This window comes from Macaca mulatta, chromosome X, assembly GCF_049350105.2.
Source record: "Macaca mulatta isolate MMU2019108-1 chromosome X, T2T-MMU8v2.0, whole genome shotgun sequence".
NCBI lineage: Eukaryota > Metazoa > Chordata > Mammalia > Primates > Cercopithecidae > Macaca > Macaca mulatta.
Genome location: NC_133426.1, coordinates 43,844,529 through 43,869,882, shown reverse-complemented (window position 1 = coordinate 43,869,882; position 25,354 = coordinate 43,844,529). Strand labels below are relative to the sequence as shown.

Genomic DNA, 25,354 nt, shown 5'->3' with positions numbered 1-25,354 from the left:
TGGCCAGATAGCTGTGAAAAAGTTGTTATAGCATACAGAACATTCTTTTAAAACCAATAATATTTATTCACTTATTTTTAATTGAAAAATAATAATTGTATATATTTATGGAGTACAATGTGGTGTTTTGATCTATGTATACATTGTAGAAAGATCCTATTAAGCCTATTAACATATCCACCACCTCCCCAACTTATCATTCTTTTTGTGTATGGTAAGAATGTTAAACATTCATTGTTTTAGCAATTTTCCAAGTGATGCACAAGAAACCAAAGTGAGACCATAGGCTTTGTCACATTGCTTCTTTCAAAAAGTGTGTAAAGGACTTAGTTGAACTCTGCTGGCTTCCTTTTAAAAATCCTTTAGCTAAAATTTTCCAATTTTAAAATATCCACAGCTCCCCGCCCCCCCACAACTACCTAAACTCAAGACTATCTATTAGAGAAATCACAGTAAAATCTGAAGACATTTCCACCGTAGATTTTTTATGGGCATAAGGTATTTCAAGGACTGACTAATGGGTCATTTGATTTACTGAGACAGAAAAGGCAACATTCCCAGTAACATGAAAGGCTTCGCCAAAGTAGCTTAGTAGCTAGGCCTGGGAAATTGGGAAACCATGTGACCAGGGAACCAAGAAGGAAGAAATCATGCAGAAGTAACAGAGAAGGCACAGGAGTCTTTAGCAAAGTGGCTCAGAAAGGGTACATGAGCAGAAAAAGTAAAAAAATAATAATAATAATTTTTTTTAAAAAGTAGCCTGAGGAGGGCTAAGAGTAGAAGAGAAAAAGAGCCTGCCATTCTGTGTTTGGTCTGCTCAGGCTGCCATAACAAAATGCCACGGTCTGGGTGGCTTAAACAATGGAAGTCTGTTTCTCACGGTTCTGGAGGCTGGGAAGTCAGAGATGAGGGTGCCAGCTGCTCGGGTTCTGGGAAGGGCTCTCTCCCTGTTCCTGGAAAAGATGCAGAGGCTGGAATGGGCCTGCGTGAACTTGAGGAGGCTTGCCCAAGAAGGTCTATGTTGTGGAATTATTGGGAGTGCTGCTGAAAGCAGGCGAGACTAAAGTCAGCTCACAGGATTGCCTTGAAGCCAGGTAAAGGGTCCTGGACATCTTGTGAACACCACAAGGGCAAGGTTGACCACGTTTGTTCATCTTTTCTTTTGGTACTTCTGCATTTGAGTCAATGTTAGGGAAGTTTTTCCCACTCTCAGTTTATGTAGTATTTCACCCATCACGTTTCATTGTTTTACATTTAAATTCCAGAACTATTTGGAATGTATCCTGGTACACAATGTGAAGAATGGATCCAATTTTATCTTTTTATTTATGGCTATACAGTTATTTTGCTACCATAGGATTTATTAAACACTACATTTAGAGGAAAATTTTAGACATGGAGAAGTCATCTTGAAGGGATACCCACTGGCTAACTCGCAGATAATTTGAGTATGAAAATAAATAAAGTTAGCAATGGATTATAACCCATTGAATAAAATAAGAATCTGAGAGTTCATACTGATATAAATAAGTGAATACATTGAAGGTTTGATGAAGACCAAGGTATTTACATAGTCTCAAAGTACTTTTCCACAAAATGGTTACTACAAAAGTAAAAAGCATAACTTTATAGTAGAAGCCTGGCAGACACTACTATAACCAAGAAATCAAAATTAACATCACCAGTAATGGGACAAATTCAAATTGTGCACCGCAGAATAGGAGGCAATTAGGAGAACACAAATGTGCCTCCATAATACTTCTACCAAATATACACAATAAGAATCTAATAACAAAGAAACACCAGACAAACCCAAATTGAAGGACATTCTACAAAATGTCTCGTAATTATACAAAATTCGTCTAAAGTGTCAAGGTCATGAAAAGTCAAGGCAAGATTGAGAACTATTTTAAATTAAAGGAGTCTACAGAGACTGCACAACTAAAGGCAACATGTGATCCAGGACTGGGTTCTTTTGCTAGAAAGGGTATTATTGACACAATTGGCAAAAATTAAATGGGATAGGAGGATTCGTTGGTAGTTATAATTCATTGCTAATTTTCTGAGTTTGAGGGCCATATTGTAGTTATGTAGGAGAATGACTTTGTTCATAGAAAGTACACATTAAAGTATTGGGGGTAGTGATAGAATATAATGTCAACAACTTATTCTCAAATGCTTCGGGGGAATAAAAGGTTCTTTGTACTGTACTTGCGACTTTTCTGTAAGTTTGAGACTGCTTAAAATAAAACTTATGGAGAAATGACAATCTCCATCTTTTCCTCAAGAATTTGAGCTGCTCCTTTTAATTACCTGATAAATTTCTATATGCAATTGAATCAATTTCTTTAATTTCCAATCTGTTGAGTATTTTGTCTATTCATGAACTGATGCCACTCTGCTTTAGTCATAGAAGCTTTAAAATATGTTTTACAGGCATCCCTTGTTTATGGATTGGATAATTAATATTGTCAAAATGTTCATACTACCCAAAGTGATGTATAGATTCGAGGAATCCCAATGACATTTTCAAAGAAATAGAATACATGATCCTAAAATTCATATGGAACCACAAAAGACCCAAATTACCAAAACAACCTTGAGAAAGAAGAACAAAGCTGGAGGAATCATGCTTCCTGGTTTCAAACTATGTTACAAAGCTATAGTAATCAAAACAGTATGTTACTAGCATAAAAACAGACACACAGACCAATGAAACACAGAAGAGAGCCCAAAAATAAACCCATGCATATATGGTGAATTAATCTTTGACAAAAGTGCTAAGAAAACACAATCAGGAAAGAACAGTCTCTTCAATAAATGGTGTTGAGAAAATTGGGTATTCACATGCAAAATAATGAAATTGTACCCTTATCATGCACTGTATACAAAAATTAACTGAAAAAGGAATATAGACTTAATTAAATATAAGACCTGAAACCATAAAACACCTAGAAGAAAACAGGAAGAAAAAAAAAAAAAAAACTCCTTGACATTGATCTTGGCAGTGTTTCGTTGTTGTTGTTGTTGTTGTTTTGGATATGACACCAAAAGCACAGGCAACAAAATAAAAAATAAACAAGAGGACTACATCAAACTAAGAAGTTTCTGCACAGCAAAGGAAACAATCAACACAATGAAAAGGCAACTATGAAATGAGATAAAATATTAGCAAATCATATATCTGATAAAAGGCTAGTATCCAAAATATAAAAGGAACTCATACAACTCAATAGCAAAAAAAAAAAAAAAAAAAAAATCAAATAACTCAATTAAAAAATGAGCAAAGGACCTGAATAGACATTTCTCCACATAAAACATACAAAAAGCCAATAGACACCTGAAAGGGTGCTCAACATCGCTAATCATGAGTGAAATGTGAGTCAAAACTACAATGAAATATCACCTTATGCACTATTATAAAAAGAGAGAGAAAGAGAGATAAGTGTTGGTGAGGATGTGGAGAAAATGGAACCCTTGTACACTGTTGGTGGGTTGGTGGAAATTTCCACCACAGCTAATATGGTGGTTTCTCAAAAAAAAGAACAACTAAAAATAGAACTGATATATAACCCATATAACCATACAAACCCTTTGTATATATTCCAGGTATATATACGAAGGAAATGAAATCAGTATGTCGAAGAGAGATACGTAGTCTCATGTTCACTGCAGCATTATTTACAATAGCCAACACATGGAATCAACCTAAGTGTCCATCAACAGATGAATGGATAAAGAAAATGTAGTATATATACACAATGGAAAACTATTCAGCCATAACAAGGAATAAAATCCTGCCATTTGTGACGACATGGATGAGAAACTATAGTACATTATGCTAAATGAAGTAAGACATACAGAAAAAGACAAATACTGCATAATCTCATTTATATGTGGAATCTAAAAAAAGTCAAACTCATAGAAACAGAGAGTCGCCACTGCCAGACGCTTGGGGATGGGAAAATGAGATGTTGGTCAAAGGATACAAACTTTCAGATATAAGAATACCTCCTGCTCATTTTCCAGGTAATCCAGGCTGTGACAGTCTCTTGGATTTTGGTTGATTTGTGAGCATAGAATCCTCAGTTCTGTGGGAGTAGACACGTTACCCTCAGCCATAGGCTTTAACTTCCTGTAGTGTCCCTAATTTGCCCTCTGCCATACAAATGAATACTTTGTTTCAACCATTCATAAAAATTGATTTTCTATTACTTAGAAGAGTTCAAGTTAACGCAAGTCCAAGCTATGAGCATCATTTTGTAACGTATAACTCTCCCAGCCAGGAATATGTCTTACTACAGTAGCCATCTATAAGAAGAGCTACTTTTCTTATCTGATTACCCATAGTTACCAGTATCTTGATTGCAATCATCATCAGGAGTCTACATGACATAAATATCTATTTTATAATAAAACATGGAGAGATTATTTAACTCAAGGCTATATAAATGTAACCAAATAATTGATTCTGCATCAGTGAGCTTACACTATGAAGTTAGAATTATATAAAGCAGAAAAATTCATTCAAAATAACTCTGCTCAACAACCAATAATTAGTATTCAGACCCTAATATTTATTTCTAATTTCCTTTTTACTAAAAGAATTGGTGAAAATCCTTGACCCAATGTTCTTGAGAAATGTTTGTTCTGATTTTCTCTCCTTCTTGATCAGAATTTTTGCTATTTGACCTTCCTCTGTGTGCCATACAGTTCTTTTCATGTCATCTGTTCTGATACATCATTCCTTGTTTAGGGCCCCATGTATGAGTTCTAGAAATATTCTTTTTAATTTTTTTAATTTATTTTTTTTAGAGATGAGGTCTCACTATATTGCCCAGGCTTGTCTCAAACTCCTGAGCTCAAGCAATCTGCCCACATCAGCCTCCCAAAGTGCTAGGATTACAGGCATGAGTCACCATACCCTGCCAAGTTGTAGAAATATTCTTAGTCTTTTTTTTTTTTTTTTTTTTTTTGAGACAGAGTCTTGCTCTGTCGCCCAGGCTGGGGTACAGTGGCCGGATCTCAGCTCACTGCAAGCTCCGCCTCCCGGGTTTAGACCATTCTCCTGCCTCAGCCTCCCGAGTAGCTGGGACTACAGGCGCCCGCCACCTCGCCCGGCTAGTTTTTCGTATTTTTTGGTAGAGACGGGGTTTCACCGTGTTAGCCAGGATGGTCTCGATCTCCTGACCTCGTGATCCGCCCGTCTCGGCCTCCCAAAGTGCTGGGATTACAGGCTTGAGCCACCGCGCCCGGCCAATATTCTTAGTCTTGACATCAGTCATTGTAAAAAAATTCACTTTGGGTGCAGATTGCTTAGCACTTATAATGCAAATAAGGTCTTGTTTTTCTTCAACATGCTCTACAGCATGTTTGGGGATGACCTCTATCTTTCTGAAGACTTGTGGATTGGTGTCTCTGCCTGACTTTGTATGTTCTGGGGACAACCCCTCTGTAATGTACCCCTATGTTCTCTGTCCTGCCCATACTATGACAATGGTGCCATAAGGAAAAGGGCCTTATTCTGGTTCTTTGGGAAGTAAGAGTCATTTTTCTGTGTGGCTCAGCCTTGTCTCTATAAGCCAGCTCAGCACCTCCACATGGTTGTCGGTCAATTGAGGTGAGTTGTGAATGCCCACCTGTCATTTGACTTGTTCCCTGCCAACTTTACTTTGATCAAATACCTGACCAGTCCCTGGCTCTGCGGTAGGTCTTTCCTCTGGCATCTTAAACCAGCCTGTGGACTTTTCAGTTGGGCCTAGATTGTGTAGCCTATTTTCCTGTGAAAGGCCTTGACTTGAATTGAAGCGATTGAAGCTGGGCTCCACCAACTTTTGTGCTGCCTGAGGATGTGTGATCCCCCCTAAACAAGTCCTTGGGTCCAAAAGCAAGGTCTTGCTCCACTGAAGGGCCCCCTACCACCTTCTCATTGCCCTCAAGGGAAAGATTTGGATGCACTCAGATTAGGATCCAAGCTGATGATGAACACCGCACTGGGCAGAACCAGGAGCCCTATAACACTTCCAATTTAACATTATTAAAAAGCCATCCTGGCTGTAACGGCTGACCCTTTCATCACTTTATTCCTCTACATGTGTTTTTAAAAAGATTAACGGAGTCATTGGGGAAAAAATGGAAAGCTCTGAAGAATCTAATTTTAAAACAAATTTTCTATCCCCTGTCAAGCTTCCAGCATTTAAAAAAAAAGGCAAAATGTACAACTCAGATAATATCTGGTTAACTCTGTTCTGCACAGCCTACTTCTTTATTGAAACCGCCTGTAGCATCATGAGACATTCGCTGAAATATCCGTTAATGAAAAGCTGGACAGTAAGAAAGAAGTAATAAGAACATTTTATCTCTTTGGGAGTCTTCTAATAAAAAAATGAAAGGAAAGTAAGTTCATTTTAATTGATGAAAGAGACATAGATTTCATCAAGTTGAAGGCAAACAAATACTGCTAGGGGCAAACTGCACTCCTCTGCACTTTTTGGTTAGAGCTGTTGAGTACTGCTCCATTGGAACATGAGTTGGGTTTATTGTAATGGTCTGTTTCCATATTTAGTTTTCCCAGAATTCACATTGCATCTTATTTATAATGGTATATACCTAATGATGAGCACAATGCCTGACACAGAGTTGTTGCTCAATAAATTATTCTTGAATGGATGAATAAAAGATCATGCATTATCCCTTCCTGCAGGAATTGATTATCTAGTTGGGAGGGGAAGACACAAACATACACAAAAATAAGTGATGATTCCTATCATTGTATTTATTGTTAATCATCTAAGGTTATCATCATATTCTTCACTATTAATTTTGTGGTATTTGTGATGTCATAAAGGTAGCCAAAGATGTTCTTTCTACCTTAGCCTGTGTATGTTTCTTCCACTATTCCAGCCTCAGGCTTGCCTCTCAATTTAGCACTTGCTGATCAGTCTGCCTGGGGTGCTTATCTTCCTCAGCAGTTAATTAACTCCTATTCATCCTCCAAGCCCCAGTACAAATGTCATTTCCTCCTGGAGGTCCTCCATGATTGCCTGGGCTGCGTTATCGAGCCCTGCTTTATATTCCAGGGCAATATTCAGAATTATGCTTGTGATCACTCTTCCTGTATGTCTTCCCTGACAGCGCATGAGCCCCATGAAGGCAGGGACAGACTCCATCCTTTTCATCTCTTCCCCAGGGCTCAGCTTAGCAGGTGTTTAATAAATGCTGGTAAAATGAATGGACACTTTCTTACAAAGAGCACCTTGAAATAGGCAAGGGGCTCTAGAGCATGGAGCTGGTTCTCAAAATGATGGGGAGGCAGAGGCCTGGAATAGAGAATGTCATCAAGTGTGTGGTCCATGGACTAGCAGCCCTGACATCACCTGGAGCTTGTTAGAAATGTGTCTTCTCAGACCTCACCCAAAACCTGGGTGATTTGTGTGCACGTTCAAGTTTGCAAAGTCCTCTTTTCATCTGGCCACACAACGCAGATGGAGAAGACAGACCTCGGGAATTATCCCACCTAAGAGACTGAGGGCCCTGAATGGATCTGGATGATTGCCTGTATGTGGGGACAACAGGTGGCTGCTGTTTTTCCTATGACCAAGTCCTGGGGTCTAATTCAATCACCCTGCCACCCTTTTAAAAAATATACCTCATGGAGCACAAGGTAACTGATTACCTTTGTTTGGGGAAAATGCTGTTTGCTAACGAATTTTCTCCAGATACCGTGGAACTGTGTGGTTCCTCTCCTGGCCTCATTGCCAGTTGGACATAGAAAAGGGATTATCAGTCTGCCTTTTATTCAAAGTCTTAGATCCCCAGACCCCTGGCTGACTTGCACTGTTGGAACTAAGCAAAAGAGATTCCAAGAAGATTCCACAAGGATCTCGTGTTAGTCGATTTTGTGCTGCTAGTACAGAATACCTAAGGCGGGTAATTTACATGGAAGAGAAGTTTATTGTATCATGGTTCTAGAGTCTGCAAATTCCAAGATTGAGAGGCTGGCATCTGGCAAGGGCCTTCCCAATGTGTCATCCCATGGCAGAAGGGCAATGAGTGGTTAGAAGGAGTAAGAGGTCAAATTCGCTGTCTCAAGCCCTTTTTATAGTGGCATTAATCCATTCATGAGGGTGGAACCCTGGGTCAAGCCCTTTTTATAGTGGCATTAATCCATTCATGAGGGTGGAACCCTGGGAACCTAAACATGTCCTGACACTGTTGCATTGAGGATTGAGTTTCCAACATGTGGACTTTGGGGGACACATTCAAACCATAGCAGATCCTCTCCATTCATCCTACCTCACCTGGCACGTAATTCACTTGCAGGCTAGGTGAGGAGACAGTATCCACAGCCAAGAAGCCCACAGCTTCAGGGACCTGTGGACAGAGGTGGACCAATTAGGGGATGGCAAGGAGGAGGTCAGCACAAATTGTCTGCAGGGTAAGGTAGCTTCATTCTCTGCATTGGGGACATGAGGTAAGGATCGGGGTTCAGGGACAGGGTCTGACTGTTTTATACCAAAGCAGGACAGATGGAAGTCAGAGGTGGACGAAGACTTTTCCTGTCACCTGTGACTCCGTCACAGAAGTACCCAAACTGTCTTCTGATCTGAGGACAGCAGAAGCTCAGAATACCTTGGTAGCAGGTAGATACAGGGAATGGTGTGGGATGAGACAGAGGTTTGCTTCAGTTTCTCATCAAATTCCCCAGATCTGAAGCCAGCCCCTCTCAGGCCTGAACAGAAGCACTTCACCTGTTTATTTCTTGAAAAGCTACCCTATGTTGCTTCTTCCCACTTTTAATTCTCAGAGGTGGCTTTCCTACTGTTCAGAAGAAATAAACTTCTGTTTTCCCTGGAGTCACCTTAGCTTAAACCCCTATAATCTTGTTGAATCATCCCTATGTTTGGCTAAACCAGGCTCCTCAGACCCACCTTCCAGGGTCACACAGGTAACTTGGCTCGCTGCTTCTGGGGGCTCTGAATCCCACACTGCCCATCCAAGACCTCTTCCCTGCTGCCACCAGTCTCCTGGGGTCTAGTCTCAACAGCTTCCACCAAGGACACACTGCATTGCTTCAGAGTGTATTTAAGGTGCGGCATTTGCGATGCTAGTGAGGACCCTTCCTGACCTAATCACGCAGGGGGAGTGGGGAAAGAAGTGGGTATTTGGAAGGAAGGTGAGGTGGGCTGGGAATGCCAAGAAATGGTAGTACTGTGTGGTGAATCGAAGTGGGTCTTGGAATCTTCCTAGCTTTTCTTTTCTTTTTTTCTTTCTGACTTTTTATCTTCTGTTGTCACTCACTATGTTTTGCTTTCCGCATCTGCAAAATGGATTGTTGTAAGCTTGAACAGGAATCGTGCATAAAGTGCTGAGCACAGTGTCTGGTACCTTGAAACCACTCAGTGGAAGTTTCTTATTATTTGCCCTACACCCAGGGAATAATTCGGGCCCTGAAGGAAGACACCCCAATTTGCCATCCTCCCAGCCGCCAAGCCTGATAGTGCACTAGGGAGGGTGACGAGAAAATACCGTGCAGAAGGCTGAGGAGTGGGGATTCTGGGGCGGGACTCTTCGAGGTCCTAAGTGACCTCTCCGCCCAGGCACCCGCCCTCCCCGGGCCTGGGCGGCAGAGCTGCGGGCGGGGGCGGTGGCCCCGCGCTGCACCCGGCCTGCGCGTAGGCGGGCGGGCGGGGCTGCGCGTCCGGGCTCCCGGGGCGGGTAATATAGCGGCTCGCCGAGGCGCTGGTGCGCGGGGGCAGCGCGCGGCAGGCCGGCGGGCAGGCGGGCGGGCTGGCTGGCTGGCAGGCAGGACTGGGATCGAGGCCCAGAAACCGGAGCAGCGGGCAGCCGGGAGGCCTGGAACGGGGCGAGCGCCATGAGCAACAAATGCGACGTGGTCGTGGTGGGGGGCGGCATCTCAGGTTAGTCGCGGCTGTGCGCCCTCCTTCCTCTTCACGCGCTCGGACAGGTGGCTGCCTGGGGGAGACGCGGGGGGCGGCCGTGGGGCAGGGGCTGACCCTGCAGTCCCCAGACTCTTCATGCACGGGCGGGGCTCTAGTGAGTCCGGAGTGCCGTGCACTGAACCCTCCTTTGGGGGCAATTTTGGGTGCGTTCCTCGGACCGAGGCCAGAGGCTGGAAGCCTGTTGCACCTCTGGGGCCAGACTTTGAACTTCTCCCCCAGAAGGCTGCTGGGCCTTCGCTTGCTGGAATTTTCGAAGCCAGGGGAAAGGGGTGGGGAGGTGGCACAAAGGTCAGTCATTTGCTCCAACTTGACCTGGACACTCCCCACCCTCGCTTGGAGCAAGCATGCACCGCATCGTGTTGTTGTCCTGGCATCGGGAAAACGACCTTGAACAGAAGAGGTTGGAGCCTGGCCAATCGATTGCCAAAGACTTTCCAGGCCCTCCTGATTCTTTGAGATTCTGTGATTGTCATGGATCTAACCTGAGGCTGCAGTGCCTTTTTGGCAAATGCCTGTTTTCCTCCTATCCCTCTCCCACCTCCGCTCCACCCCACCCCACTCCTAGTTCGGGGTGGCCAAACGGCAGCTTTGCTCTCTGGCCTAGCCCATATTTGGCAAGGATGGGGACAGACACTAACCCCTCAGCCACAGGGGGCTGTGTACATACCAAGGGCACCGAAAAATAGAAGCCAGAAGAAGGGATGGGGGTAGTGGGGGCACACACCCTCTGTGGAGGATCTGGCAGATCCTATGGGATGGGGTCAGTGGGAATCAACAATGCTCTCAGTACAGCCTGTTTAATGGCCCCCTGGGCATGCTTTGGCCCACCTCCTAACGCTGCCTAGTACTTGAGCAGTAATTAGGACACCTCCAGACCCGTGGATGTGGTGTCTAAGACTTGCCTTAAGGAATTCTCAAGTAGCCTTCGGGAAGTAGGGGCTGGCCTTGCTCCCTGCCAGGAGGGCAGGGCAGAGTTATTCTGACTCTCCTGTGGCTGCAGAAAAAAACCAAGGCATTGGGTGTTTGGTGCTGACCGTGGTCCCATCCTCCTGCCTCTGCTCCAGCCTTCCTCCCCTTTGGGTGGGATCTCAGGCTACCATGTCTGTCTAGCAGGCTCAGGTGAGCTCACCCATGCCAGGCCCTGTGCCTGGTGTTGCAGGTACATAGATGCGTAATCACAACATGCTGAGGTTGGCCAAGGCTGTGTGTAAATTCAGTTTTCTTTCAGCATTTTTGACATTTTCTCTCCTAGAGGAACTTGGACTTAACAGCATACCTACTTAGGTGTTTTAGAAAATATTACTAAGTGCCTCTTGATGCTGCCTTGCATAGCACCCCATCTTACGGAAGCTGAAGTTTCTCTTTTCAGGCCCCCCAAAGTCATTTTCTTACTAAAGTATGCCTAATGGGTTCAGATTTTTCTATTTTCCCTTCATGATTTGTCCCTTTCTGATTTATACTCCAAGCCTTCAGGTTCAATCACATTACTCATGTTAGACTCATCTGGAAAAGGTAGATAAGGGTTTAGCTATTTTTGCAAGCAGTGGCGAAACCTCTGCATTCATCCTCCCAAACTCTGATCAAAACAAGGTACTGATGAGTAGATCTGACTTTTCTCAAGAACATTCCACGGAATAGGCATTGTTCTAAGAACCAAGAAAGCAGGCTTCCAAAGCCCAGTCTTACTCAATTGCTTCATCTGCTACATGGGGATAACACCAATTAGTCACTGCTAGATTACAGGGCAAGTGAAATAATGTGAGTAAAATAGCTTTGCAGAGTCTGAAATATGGCACAAGCTCCTCAAGAGTTTTACCCATTTATTCAGACAATAGGAATTGAGGGAGACTGTGTAGGGGTTTCAAAAATGGATCATATTGTTCTTGCCCCAGAAGACTTGTCAATTCAAGAAGGGAGATGGGATACTCACAATACAAGGTAGAAGGTGGTGTGTGCCTTGGGAGGGGTCCATTCATTGATTCATTGTTCATTCATTCAGTGAACATTTACTTCCTTTTCCACATTTTGTCCCAAAAGGAATGAAAGATGATTTATACAGGGCCATTGTTCCTGGGACCCTCACAAGCTGATGTGGGAGATAGTCAAGAATAATTACTACTCTTTGGCCTATGACGGGTGCTTTAATAGTGCACATACAAAGTTCTAGGGAAGGTGATTGGAGAGAACATCAAACTCTGTCTGAGAAAATCTGAGAAGAACTCAGAGTTGGTGACATCTGAACTGTGTCTTAAGGGATGAATATGAATTCACCAGGAGACTAGATGAAGAAAGCATTTTTAAACTAAAGAGCAGCTTGTACAAAACCACAAAACTGTGAAAGAACATGGCAACGTGTAGGAGAACTTAAGAGCTTCATTGTGGAGAGTTGCCAGAGGGATCTGGTGGGAGAGAAAGCTAGAAAAGTCAGTTGGGATGAATTGTGGGGAGCCTTGTATGTCAGAAAGGTTTAGATCTTTCTGTGAACAATGAATGGCACTGATGATTTTTTTTTTTTTTTTTTTTTTTTTTTTTTTTTTTTTTTTTGAGACGGAGTCTCGCTCTGTAGCCCAGGCTGGAGTGCAGTGGCCGGATCTCAGCTCACTGCGAGCTCCGCCTCCCGGGTTCACGCCATTCTCCGGCCTCAGCCTCCCGAGTAGCTGGGACTACAGGCACCCGCCACCTCGCCCGGCTAGTTTTTTTGTATTTCCTAGTAGAGACGGGGTTTCACCGTGTTAGCCAGGATGGTCTCGATCTCCTGACCTCGTGATCCACCCATCTCGGCCTCCCAAAGTGCTGGGATTACAGGCTTGAGCCACCGCGCCCGGCCTATGATTTTTTATTCACAGAGTGCCATGCATCAAATGCCGTGTGTCACATCTGGTGGTGATATTAGCAAAAAGGGGATATGAAGAAGAGGGAGAGAAGGTTTTGGGAATAGATAGGACATCTAGAGTTGGAGGTTCTGGGAGAGGACACCCAGGGAGAGAAATCTAGCAGTTGGAACGAAATTGGGGTTACAAATGTGTACGATGGAGGTTTTAGTAGATGAAATGGCCAAAATCGAGAGTGTAGTGTATAGAATGTTCGAGTTCGTAGGTGACCAACCCGGTGATTTATGTTTTAAAGTCTCTGGATTTGACTCTGGGTTCTAAACTTTGTTAATTATTAAACTTGTGACATTCTGGCCGTTCCCTGATAATTTTTAAAGCTGTCAGCAAATTTTAATCACTCCCTTTGGGATAAACAGAGACGTACTGGGAGGATAGCTGGTTAATACATAACTTTCTTTCTTGATGTTTTAAAAGTTCCAAGATAGTTGTAGACTAACTTTTTAGAAATGTGCATGGTGTATAAATGAGTATTCACTGAAATCTCTTTTACCCGAGGGGCAGGTCATCTCCAGAGACTTGGCAGAGCAATGACATCTCCCACATGGAACTGGACAGCAGCATGTTGCATCTGTCCCCCATCTCTCAGTTTTAGTGTTTGGGTTGGTGGAGCCATGGAAACTATCTTCTGCAATTCTGGAATAGCTCTCGTTCAATCCCCAAAATAAAAGCTAAAAAAGGCAACTTGAAGCAGAAACAAGAAAGTTTTGGCCAGACTTGGGAGAGGAGATTTGGTCATTTGAGGGTGGCAGCCACTTGTTTGAGATCCCTGGAAGTGTTGGAACCAGACTTCCAAATTGTAACCAACACCTGGTAGGTGATATTTGTGGCAGGGAGAGCAAGACTGGCTGTAGGCTAGTGGTACCGGCTTTGGCAGGGAATGTCAGAGATGGCTCATAAAGGGTCATGAGTTGAGGTGTGTGGTGGGCAGATGTGGCCCATGTGTTAATGGCAAAGCCTCTTTCTCACCTTTGGTGAAGAAAAATGGAGAACTTCCCTGGGCTCCTGTAACCCACTTGAATGTCCTAAAAAATAATAATTATACGGATGTGCCTGGAAATTTGTATATCCTAGTCAAGGAAAGAATAGACAGAGGTAATACAGCAATATTAAAAGAACGTAGGATTTAACTTGGAGGGCTGAGACGGGAGGATTGCTTGAGCCCAGGAGTTTGAGACCAGCTCTGGCAACATAATGAGACATGGCTCTACACAAACACGCGTGTGCGCGCGCGCGCACACACACACACACACACACACACACACACAGAGCTGGGTAGAGAGGAGTGCACCTGGAGCCCCAGCAACTCTGGAGGCTGAAGTGAGAGGATTGCTTGAGCCCAGGAGTTCGAGGCTGCAGTGAGCTGTGATCATGCCATTATACTCAAGCGTGGGCCACAGACGAAGACTGTCTATAAAAAAAGCCGGGGGTGGGGGTGGGGGCATAGAATAGGTTTTAGTGTCAAACAAACTAGTTATGAATCTCATTTCCTACGCTTACGTATATGGAACCTTAAAAGGTATATAACCTCCCAGTATTTCAGCTGCCTCATCTTTAAAATGAGACTCATAATGCCTTCCTGGCCGACTTGTTTCAAGGATTGGAAAGAATGCACATGTAGGACCATAAACAGCGATCACTTCAGCTTTGGCTTATAGGTGCCTTACACTACCTTTTTGGAAATATATCCTTGTTTGTCTTGTAGAGTTTTTCAATCTAAGGGAGCAGAAACAGGCATTTTTATATAATCACTTCTTTTCACCAACCAATACTTTTTCTGGATGTGCAGCATAGATAAGGTGGCAACAGGACGCCATGTATACTTGTAGGCATCAGGAGAGACTTGCCTGGCTTCAGCCTCATCCTGACTCAGTCCATCCCTTTATCCCCCCACAAGGGGCCTGAGGAACTCAGGCTCACTTTGGGCTGTGAGACCCACTAGGTTCCGCATCAGGAGAAATTCTGGAAGCCTTAGATCTGTACTTCAGCCTCACCTCAACCTGGCTGTTGTTCCAATTCTGATCTGGTCTTCATTAAAGCCACTTGTTTCCTGTCTTAACTACAATAGACGATAAATGCATTCATAACAAATGATATTATTTATTTAATAATATTTAATAATAAATGATAAAAAGGTAGCATATCAAGCATTGTCTACATGCTGTGCAAGGTGTTAGGAGCTTGATTAGAATGACAAAAGCTCTGTGAAGGTTAAGAATGGCAAAGCCTTGTTCTTTCTGCTTGATTCTAACACCCCTGGTACACAGTGATGGGGCCGGTTGGTGGGCTGGGCGAGCAGAGCCAGTTACCATTAGAGTCACAATTTCTAGGCCCTCACGTGTCCTCAGAAGTCACCAGGGCAGGCTTAAGACTTGGCTTGGCCATTGACAATGGCCACAATTTCCTTCTCTTTTGACTGGGTATTGAGGTCTAGACTCCCTGCCATACATACAGGGGCAGTGCTACGTAGAGCCTAGGGGTTAAGAGCATGGTGTCTACCCTGGTTCCACCACTAACTAGGTGTGCCACCTTGGGCAAAATAGTTAACCTTCCCATGCCTTAGTTTTCTCATTTGGAAATGGGGATAATAATGGCATCTATTTCATAAAGTGGCTGAGAGGATTAAAGGAGAAAATACAAAAAATACAAAAAACTAGCTGGGCGAGGTGGCGGGAGCCTGTAGTCCCAGCTACTCGGGAGGCTGAGGCAGGAGAATGGCGGGAACCCGGGAGGCGGAGCTTGCAGTGAGCTGAGATCCGGCCACCGCACTCTAGCCTGGGCCACAGAGCGAGACTCTGTCTCAAAAAAAAAAAAAAAAAAAGAAAAAAAGAAGGAGAAAATACATGTAAAGTGCTTGGAATGTGGCTTGGCATTTGGCAGGCACACAATAGATATCGATTATTATTGTTCATCAGGCTGACAAAATGTCCGCTAGCAACTAGTGGTCTGAAGTGCCAGTGCACCAGCTTCGTCACTGTCAAATTTTGGGTTGAGAAAGTGGTTTGTGGCTGTGCATGTGAATGCACTGACACACACACACGTGCGCGCACGTGCACGCACACTCAGGGAACATTAGCCTGTAACAGGGATTCTGCTTCCAAGCCCTGTTTTCTTGGCTTGTATATGATTTACTAACACAGATGATGTGAGAAAGTCAGCAGCTTAATTTAAACAAAAAACTTTAACTCTAATTATTTTAAGATATATTTTAAGAGATAAATATGTCAGAAACTATAAACGTAAAACATTCTTATACAAACGGGAAGGAAGATCACACAGCTGTTAAACACAAGGGCACTGGAGGCCTGGGACTTGGGTTCAAATCCCATCTGTTCCCCAAAATGTGGAGCTTTGGCAATAGGGGTGGCAATAGTAACAGTGGTTAGTTTTTTTGTGGAGTTCAATTACGGATGATTTTCATTTTTTTTCCATTTTCTGTAATTTACAGATATTCACAACAAATACGTGTTATTTCTGCAACTCATATTTCCAGAAACACCATACTCTTCTCTCTCTAAAAAAATTCCTCAAAGTATAAATCACCAAGATGGAATGTGACTGCATCTTTCATTTATATCAGTGGCCTTTCTTCTTAAAAAATTTGAGGGAATTTTTGTTATTAATAAATGTGGTTATTGTCCAGGCGTGGTGGCTCAAGCCTGTAATCTCAGCACTTTGGGAGGCCAAGGTGGGTGGATCGCTTGAGGTCAGGAGTTCAAGACCAGCCTGAACAACATGGTGAAACCCCGTCTCTACTAAAAATACAAAAACTTAGCCAGGCATGGTGGCGCATGCCTCTAGTCCCTAGCTACTTGGGAGGCTGAGGCAGGAGAATCACTTGGACCCAGGAGGCGGAGGTTACAGTGAGCCGAGATTGTGCCACTGCACGCCAACCTGGGCCACAGAGTGAGACTCTGTCTCAATAAATTAAATAAATAAATAAATAAATAAATAAATAAATAAATGTGGTTATTAATTCTTCAATTTATCCTCTGCAAAAGATGCCCTGCTAGATATCAAAAGCTCTTTCAAAGAGCTTGTCTCTTCAGTTTGTCTTGGTACTTCTTCAGCCAAGTTTCTTCAATTTGTCTTGGTACTTCAAAAGTGGGGGAATATTCCTGGGCTAACTCCTACAATTCTCAATAAATGTTAACTTTGTTATTTGTACAAGTCACTGGGCAGTATTTAATTGAGGGCACCCTGGAATCATGCAAGATTGAATACCCTTATAGGGTGCAAAAGTGAGCCAAATTGAGGGGCCATGTTCAGGTGTAATATGTGTCTGAAGAATGAGTGTTTTTAGCCCCACAAGAGAATCTTTTGGAAATTTGCTCAGGTTAAATATGTACCATTATGCTTTTGCAAGGATCTCATTCGCTGGGCTTAATTTATTAGTAATGTGTCTGCATAAAAGTTGTTATTTCCCCTAAGAGGAGGCCACAATGGTATAAATTTCCTTCCTGATTTTGAATGTTCAAGGAACAAACTTAGAAGACCAAGTTAAAAACTGCTTTGCTTTAATAGAATCATTGGTGACTGAAGATGGAAACATCTTTAGAGTTTTACACACTAGTTAAGGTCGCCTGGTTTTACATCCAAGAAAAAGCACATTTAGAGAGGGAAAAGGGCTGGCTCCAGACCTCACAGCCACTTCTTTTGAATAAAATTACTGTCCTGGAGGATGAGCCCTCAGCCTTAGGAGAAAATGCAAACAGAAGGGCATCCTGATCAAATGATGCCAGGTGGGAGGTTGGAATCACTAATAGTTTGAATGCACTATTTCTACTTTCTGTTTCCATGCTCACAAAATGGATCCATCTTCAGCCTCCTCCGTTAACTCAGTAAATAAAAATACAGAAAGCCAATTCCCTGTTAGCAATGTTTCCTAAGTCAGCATACGTTTATTTACTGAAGGAAGGTATAGAAAAAGAGTAAGGCTAAGTCCCCAGCCTCACTAAACTTAAAATGCAGATGGAGACACAAGACTAGCACATACACGCAATAAGGAACAATTAAAATAATGCGTAATTGAATTCTGAACTGTGGGACCCAAGGACTAAGTTAGAAGAATCATTAAAGACCCCAGGAGTTGGAGAAAGTCTCATTAAGGGAGTAGAATTTAATAGGTTCTGAAGAACAGTCCAGGTTTGGGAAGGTAGAGAAGAGAGAGGCTTTAAAGATGGGAGGAATCATTTAAATCATAGGGCCAGAGACTTCAGTTATCAGGTGATATTTATATTTACAGGACAGTAGAAAGTTCAGCTTGTCTAGAATAAAAGGATGGGGAGACATGGGAAAGAAAGTTAGTAGGAGTGGGGCAGGATCAAAAAATGAGTGATTGAAAAAGCGAAAAGTTAGGTTTTTCCCGCTGTGGGAAATAGGAAGGCACTGACAGTTTATGCTATAAAAATAGGGTGGACGGTTGTGTGCCTGACAACCAGGGAAGCCAAGACATGGATAGAAATTCAGGAAGAGGTTGAGAGGTGATCAGCTGATTATAATGTATTGGGTTATTCTGAATGCCCAAGGGAGGTTTCAAGAGAAATGGGGATAGAAAGAAGGCAAGAATGAGTAGAAGGAGGTCTCCAAAGATGCACTTTGCTTTCTTCACTGTCTTGCTGGCAGCCTATCCAGAAAAGAAGTATCACAAACAATAATTAGTGGTAATTTAATGAAGTTGTAGGCACTCCATAAAACATTCACCACTGTTACTATTGCCACCTATATTTTCTTTACGCAAACTTCCCTCCAAAGTTTTATCATTGGGATTGAAGGACATGACGGTATTTACATTTTTTCTTCTTTAAAAAACTAAAAACAGAGATTTTCTTCCTAAGGGCTATGGCCCAGTTTACTAAATGATAAAACGTGTATCTCTGGCAATCTCAAACACAAAGTGAGTAGTTCATCTTATTTGTTATATAAAAACTGTCAGCCGGGCGCGGTGGCTCACACCTGTAATCCCAGCACTTTGGGAGGCCCAGGCGGGCGAATCACGAGGTCAGGAGATAGAGACCATCATGGCCAACGTGATGAAACCCCGTCTCTACTAAAAATACAAAAATTAGCTGGGCATGGCAGCGTGCACCTGTAGTCCCAGCTACTTGGGAGGCTGAGGCAGGAGAATCACTTGAACCCGGGAGGTGAAGGTTTCAGTGAGCCGAGATGGCACCACTGCACTCCAGCCTGGCGACAAAGCAAGACTCCACACAAAAACAAACAACCAAACAAAAATGAGAAAACCTGTCATTTAAATGTTTTGTTTTGTGAGAGGGGGCACCACCAGCAAACATCTTCAGGTAGGTCTGACCTTTCAAATGTTAGTCATCTTACCATAGTCTCCATTTAATGGCATCTTAAATGTCATATACTATCTAATTTCCACTTTATATCTGAAATTTGAGCTCTTGATCTTATGTTAGGCATCTCTTAGCTAGGCCATTTTCAATTCTATTCTCCTCTTCATCAACATTTATCAGAAGTACACAATGATGAAGGTGTCCTACTGAATCCTTAGTTTTATTTGCTCTCCTTCTAGCCTAAATAATCCTCTCTTTTGCTTAACCTCTCCAACATTTTTAATGATTCTTTTAATTGAATTTGGAATCCTTACTTCATATTTTGAAGTTGGGGCTACTTTTTATTCCTGTGATCCCAGTTGTGTGTGTGTATTAAATTGTGTATTGATATTACGTCTTTAAATTATATCTCACTTCTTTGGGTTATTTTCCAGTTTTCTACATTAAAGAAACAAGCTCATTGGAAGAGCTTTTGTTATCCAGCAAAGCATCTTTTTTTAAGAAGGATAAAGTGAAGAATTAATAACCAAATTAGTTAATAACCAAAATTACTTCAAACATTTTGTAAGAAGAAAGGCCACTGATAGAAATGAAAGAAGCAATCACATTCCATCTTGATGATCTACAGTTTGAGGAAATTTTTTAGAGAGGTGCGAGTATCATTTTTAATAACATGAATGCAGAAATAATACAAGTTTATTCTGAAGATCTGCAAATTATAGAAAATGGCAAAAAGAAAATGAAAATCTTCCATAATTGAACTCCATAAAATATTTACCACTGTTACTATTGCCACCTATATTTTCTGTATGCAAACTTTATGTTGTATTTACTGTACTTACTTGTATCCCCTTTAAAAATAAATACCAACATATTATGAATGTTTACCTATGTTTTAAATGTTTTTTCATAATTTTATAACATTAGTTCATATGATTGTATTACAACTTGTTGAAATCAATCTCCTATTGCTGAACATTTGTGTTTTTTTCAAACTTTCTGCTATTTTCAACAAAGCTGTTATGAACCTAAATTGTTGCACATAACTCTGATTTTTTCTTTAGGAAATTTCCAGAGACAAATGTTAGAAACCTTTTTAAGGCATTTAATAATTATAGCAAAATTGTCACCCCAAGAAAGTTTTACCAATTTACCGTCTGATGGAATTGTAATAATGGAGTTCTTAGCCATTTCAATAGGAAACCAACATTTCCTCCCTACCCAACCGTTCCCCAGACGGTACAGAGATAATCAAGATTCTTTACCAGTTTGCAGTTATAATTTAATGAAGTTGTAGACACTAGAAATTAAAAATATCGTCAGTTTTGTAACATTTTAGAACATTTTAGTGGTGGCAAGTAAATTTTGCTCTCTGTAACATGCAGGAAAGCTGTTTTTTTTTTTTTTTTTTTTTTTTTTTTTGCAATTACTACCTTATGCCTACCATTATCTACTGGGAACATACACTTTTATAGTACTTTTAAATTCATTGGTTACCATCTAGCCTGTGCTTCCAAAAGTTTACCGTCATTAATTAGATAACTGTTGTGTTTCCATGCAGAAAAGAAAAGAAAATCGATAGCTGTGTAACAAACCATTTTCTATGATTAATTATTTTTACCCATCTAGATAAAACATGAATATAGCCTTTGTTCACAGTCTATTGTAACAGCTGATCAAACAGCTGTTTCATGTTTTGCATTTTAATTTCCTCTGTATTTTGCATTCAAATCCTGTGATAGAGTTTAGTTTATTTAGGAGACCCATAAGATAGAGTCGACTGTTTCAGAATAGCCCTTTTATTCTGTGCCAGTTAGTCGAAATCAAACAGACCTTGTTAAGCACCGATGATAAATACACATAAAGGCGTGCACTAAAAGAGTAGTCCTCGTTCCATCAAATGTATTTCCCTATGTCATTGTTCTGCAGGGGAGAAAAAGAAATTTGTTCACTCATTGATTCATTCAGTCATTCAATAAACCCTTATCGAGTGCCCTACTTACCAAACATTGGGCTAGGTGTGGGAACACACAGATGGGTAATACATGTGCCCATCTTTCAGGGGTACACCAAGCAGAAGGAGGCAGATGTGTAGAGGTGAATGTTCGGAGGGGTGATGGGTGCTGAGAAAGACATGCTTATCTGAATCAGATGAGACAGAGAAAAGGAGGATAGCAACTTCACCTCAAGGTCCTCAGAGTCCCTGAAGGAGGATTTGGCAATGGAATTTACTGGATAGATAACCAGCAAATTCACATGTTCTTCTTTGAAATATAGCTTTAAGTAGTTGGAACTTAAATCTATATTCTAATATACATAGAGTGTTGAAATTTCACTTTCACTCATTGTATAGTGGATGCTATAGTAGGCTGTCCCACTACCTTCAGGACCTGCTGAGAGTGTTGGCTGCTGCTGGCTCACAGCCAAGTCCCTCTCTGAAAGTCACCCTTGACTGAAGGGAGCTGACTCACCCAGGCCTTTGTACCCTCTTGCTTCAATGTAGGACAACTCTGAAGGGCCACATTAGCCTGAGAGCTCACTGTAGGACTGATTGATTTCTCTGTTGTGATTGCATCTCTCAATTCAACTCCTTCCTCTGCCCAATCCTGCTTTCTTTCTTTCTATGTGTTGAACCCTGATAAAGCTTCTATGTGCAAACCCATCCCAGATGCTGCTTACCAGGGGATCCTAAGCTAGACAGAGGATGACTGAACAGTATTTTTGCTTAGCATGTCACAAGATGTTCTAATCATGAAGCTTCAGTCAGTTGAAGGGAGAAGCAATTAAAAGGCATGACCTTTCCCATGTCCTTTTGTTTTCTTTTCTTTTCTTTTGAGACAGAGTCTCACTCTGTTGCCCAGGTTGGAGTGCAATGGCACTCTTGCCTCATTGCAAGCTCCGCCTCCCAGTTTCACGCCATTCTCCTGCATCAGTCTCCCGAGTAGCTGGGACTGCAGGTACCCACCACCATGGCTGGCTAATTTTTGGTATTTTTAGTAGAGACGGAGTTTCACCATGTTAGCCGGAACGGTCTCGATCACCTGACCTCGTGATCCACCTGCCTTGGCCTCCTAAAGTGCTGGGATTAAAGGCGTGAGCCACCGCCCATGTTCTTTAATGGCCTCCATCAAGGATGCAAGAGGCCGGTAGGGCCTGGGGAAGGTGCTTAGCCTCATCAGTTCTGGATAATCACTCTTTGGTGCCCTGAGAGCTCCCAAAGTAAGGGTGAAAGGTAGAGGTTGATCACTAAGCTGGCCCAAACACTCTCTGGGGAATTCCATTCTTCTCTGACCACTCTGTGTGCTGATTCAGAGCTGAAATTTAGAGCCTCTGCTCTGGAAGTGCTCGAAATATGGATTCCTTCCTTTACTGGAGAAATCCATGGCAGTACAACCAAGAGAGAAATTATGAAACAGCCCTAATCTGTGAAGACTGGATACAGAAGGTTGGACGCTGTCCATGTCTTCCAAGCCACCACTTTGGATCCAGCTCAGATTCTGGGTTCTTAGAAAAATAGTACTGTTGGCACATACCTCTATTCTTTCCCTTATCCTGTGACCATTTCATGCAGCTTCCTGTAGGATTTCTCACAGGGTGTCGAAAATGCTGAAAGTGATTATGAAAAAAATGGACAATGGAGTTCTTGATGGATAAGGGAGAAAGGGAGGTTGTGAGGGAGCAAGCTGGTTCATAGATTCAAATGGAGATGTTAATAGATTGGAGGTCTTTGTGTCATTAAAGAACATTTATATTAGAGCAGTTTGAGCAAGTGAACTAGAAAGATAGGAAATCACGATTGTGAGGGGGTGTTCTATAGGGTTTTGACCTTTTGATTGTGCTACTTGGAAATAACCATTGTTTAAATGAGTTGCAACATTTTGAATCAGCATGTCCAGAGATTTAATTTTCTATGTGATTCAAAAAATGATGTAAGAGTCAGAAAAATTATTTCCTTTCATTTTATTTTATATTTACTAATCTGCTATTGTTTTTACAACAGGGCGGAAGAGACAACTATCCATTTAATCTAAGTTTAGAGATTGACAGAAAAGTCCCTCTGTTTTATTGAGAAAGACAGGAATCATACACTTTGGGGTCCTAAAGATTCTAAGTAGGTCTCTGTTAAAATTGGATGCAGGTCACTGGGGAAGCTAACCCCTCAACTGCTTATTTGCTATGTGAGTGATGTACAGCAGCGTGGGGAGGGGAACCAAAGCAAGGTGCTCAGACTACGGCAGCGCAAAGCGGCTGGGAGACAAAGGCAGGCTTCATCTCCCAGCTCATTTTCTTGAAGATGATTAGAAAAGCATAGAAAAAGTCAGAGGCTGTACAAAATTTAGCATTATTTAAAGTCTAGTGGGAACAGCACTTTGTTCTTTTCCATAACAAATTATAATAGAGGGAGAGAGATCTTGTCCTTCCCATACCCCATCAAACTACACTTTATGCAGCTACACCATTAGTGTTATGACACCGTTAGCACTTTGAGAATCCTGTTCTCTGACTGAAAAAGAAAAAGCACATTGTTTACGGAAGGGTCTGTAAAAGGAAATTGCGGGCTAGTCTTCAACCCTGTGATTCAGCCTCTTGTATTTACTGTCTACCCAAAATCTTTGCTGGCAACGTGCCATTCTATCCCCGTCTGCTACGAGGCTATCATTTAGAAAACATTAACTGAATGCCTCCTGTATGCTAAGTGCTAGGAATGAATAATCAGGTTCCAGTTCAACACATTCACACACACACACACACACACACACACACACACACACAAAAGAATTGATGTGAAATTACATTTTCTCTGCTTATTTATTTTTGGCGCATGCACAAAAATGTACTTTTTAAATGAAAGAAGCCTCTCGGTGCCTTGAAAGAGCTTTGCCTTTGGACAAAGTTAGAATGGATACCAACATCACTTTGGCTTTGCTTTCCAAGTCTCTGTCCTCTGCTAGCTTTTTAAGTTTTACTCATAGGTGGTATGATATTTCTGGCCTTATAAGGGGTATAAGTAGAATATCATACGTGCCTTTTATGTTATCAGAAATTGGGCCGCACACAGGAACGGTCAGTGTCTGAAAGGAAATCATATGGTCCTAGTTGATAAAAGGCAGAACATCCAAAATATGCCACCTGTGCCCTGCTTCTCTCCCCTTGTTCCTTTCTCTCTGATTTCATAGAGAATGTGTCCAAGGGGGAAATGAGTTTTCTGTAGATAAATCAGTCGGCCAGTCCACAGTATTGAGCTTCCAGTGGACAGGTCTGTGAAATGGGGAAAAATACAAAGAGGTTGAGATGACAGTAAGTAGGAAAGGTAAAAGCATTTTGCATGTAGAAGAAAAATCATTTGGGGCGTGCACTTGCTTTATTTCTGGGTTTTAGTTTGTGATCAGAAAACTAGCAGAAGCTGATGAAAATGGGAAAACATTTCTTTTCTCCTATTGTGTTCTTTTAAAAATATATTTCGCCAAACAGATATTTTTTTTAAATCTGGCTTCCTTCCCCCTAGATAAAATCCTTTGGAAGGAGTCTGTAGGTTTAAAGGTTGCTTGAGAATACATTTAAAATTAATCTTTAAAATTAAAGGGATTCGTGAATTTTAAAATTCCATTGAATATATATTTATGTGTAAAGATGTTTGAATACTTTTTCTTAGAAAAAAAAGGATTTTTAAAAAGAAGCATTAGCACTTATAATTTAAACCAGCTTTTAAATGATGCATCCTATATATAAATTTTAGCATCATATTTCAATATTTTAAAAATGCAATGAAGGCCTCCATGACAGGTGAAAAATGATATCTGCAAGTAGTTTTTAAAGTGGGAGCTTATTCAATTTTGTAGTTACAGCTGTATGTGAAGAACAAACAAAATACATGTGCAAAATATAATAACAGCAATATCTGCCTGGTATTTCTAAAGGACTTTGGTTACATATAATTCTTGTACACATGATAAGGAAAGGAATGCTAATTTTTTCCTCAACAAATACAGCCTTCCTAAAAGGTGGTCTGTGCAGTATATTGGTTTGTATAATTCATACATTAAGTGAAAGGAAAGAAAGAGATGAGTGGAAACACTTATCTCATACTGTTGTCTAGTTGAATATTGTTTTTTCCATCTTTGACACTTGAGTTTTGTAGTACAGTGCAGTATGGGGTGTTTAGAGCCTATAAACTGTTATTTAACTAATACTGTTTTCTAAAATA

At 41.7% G+C, this 25,354-nt stretch overlaps 1 protein-coding gene across 4 annotated transcripts in view; it reads left to right on the top strand.

Annotated features, from left to right (window-relative positions):
• Positions 1-9,719: 9,719 nt before the first annotated feature.
• MAOB (monoamine oxidase B) overlaps positions 9,720-25,354 on the top strand; it is a 124,468-nt gene continuing 108,833 nt past the window's right edge. For all 4 annotated transcript variants that reach the window (XM_015127230.3, XM_015127231.3, XM_077988213.1 and 1 more), the window contains exon 1: positions 9,720-9,920. In XM_015127230.3, the coding sequence (XP_014982716.1) occupies positions 9,875-9,920 (46 nt within the window). In that variant the 5' untranslated portion in view covers positions 9,720-9,874. The remainder of the gene's footprint in view (positions 9,921-25,354) is intronic.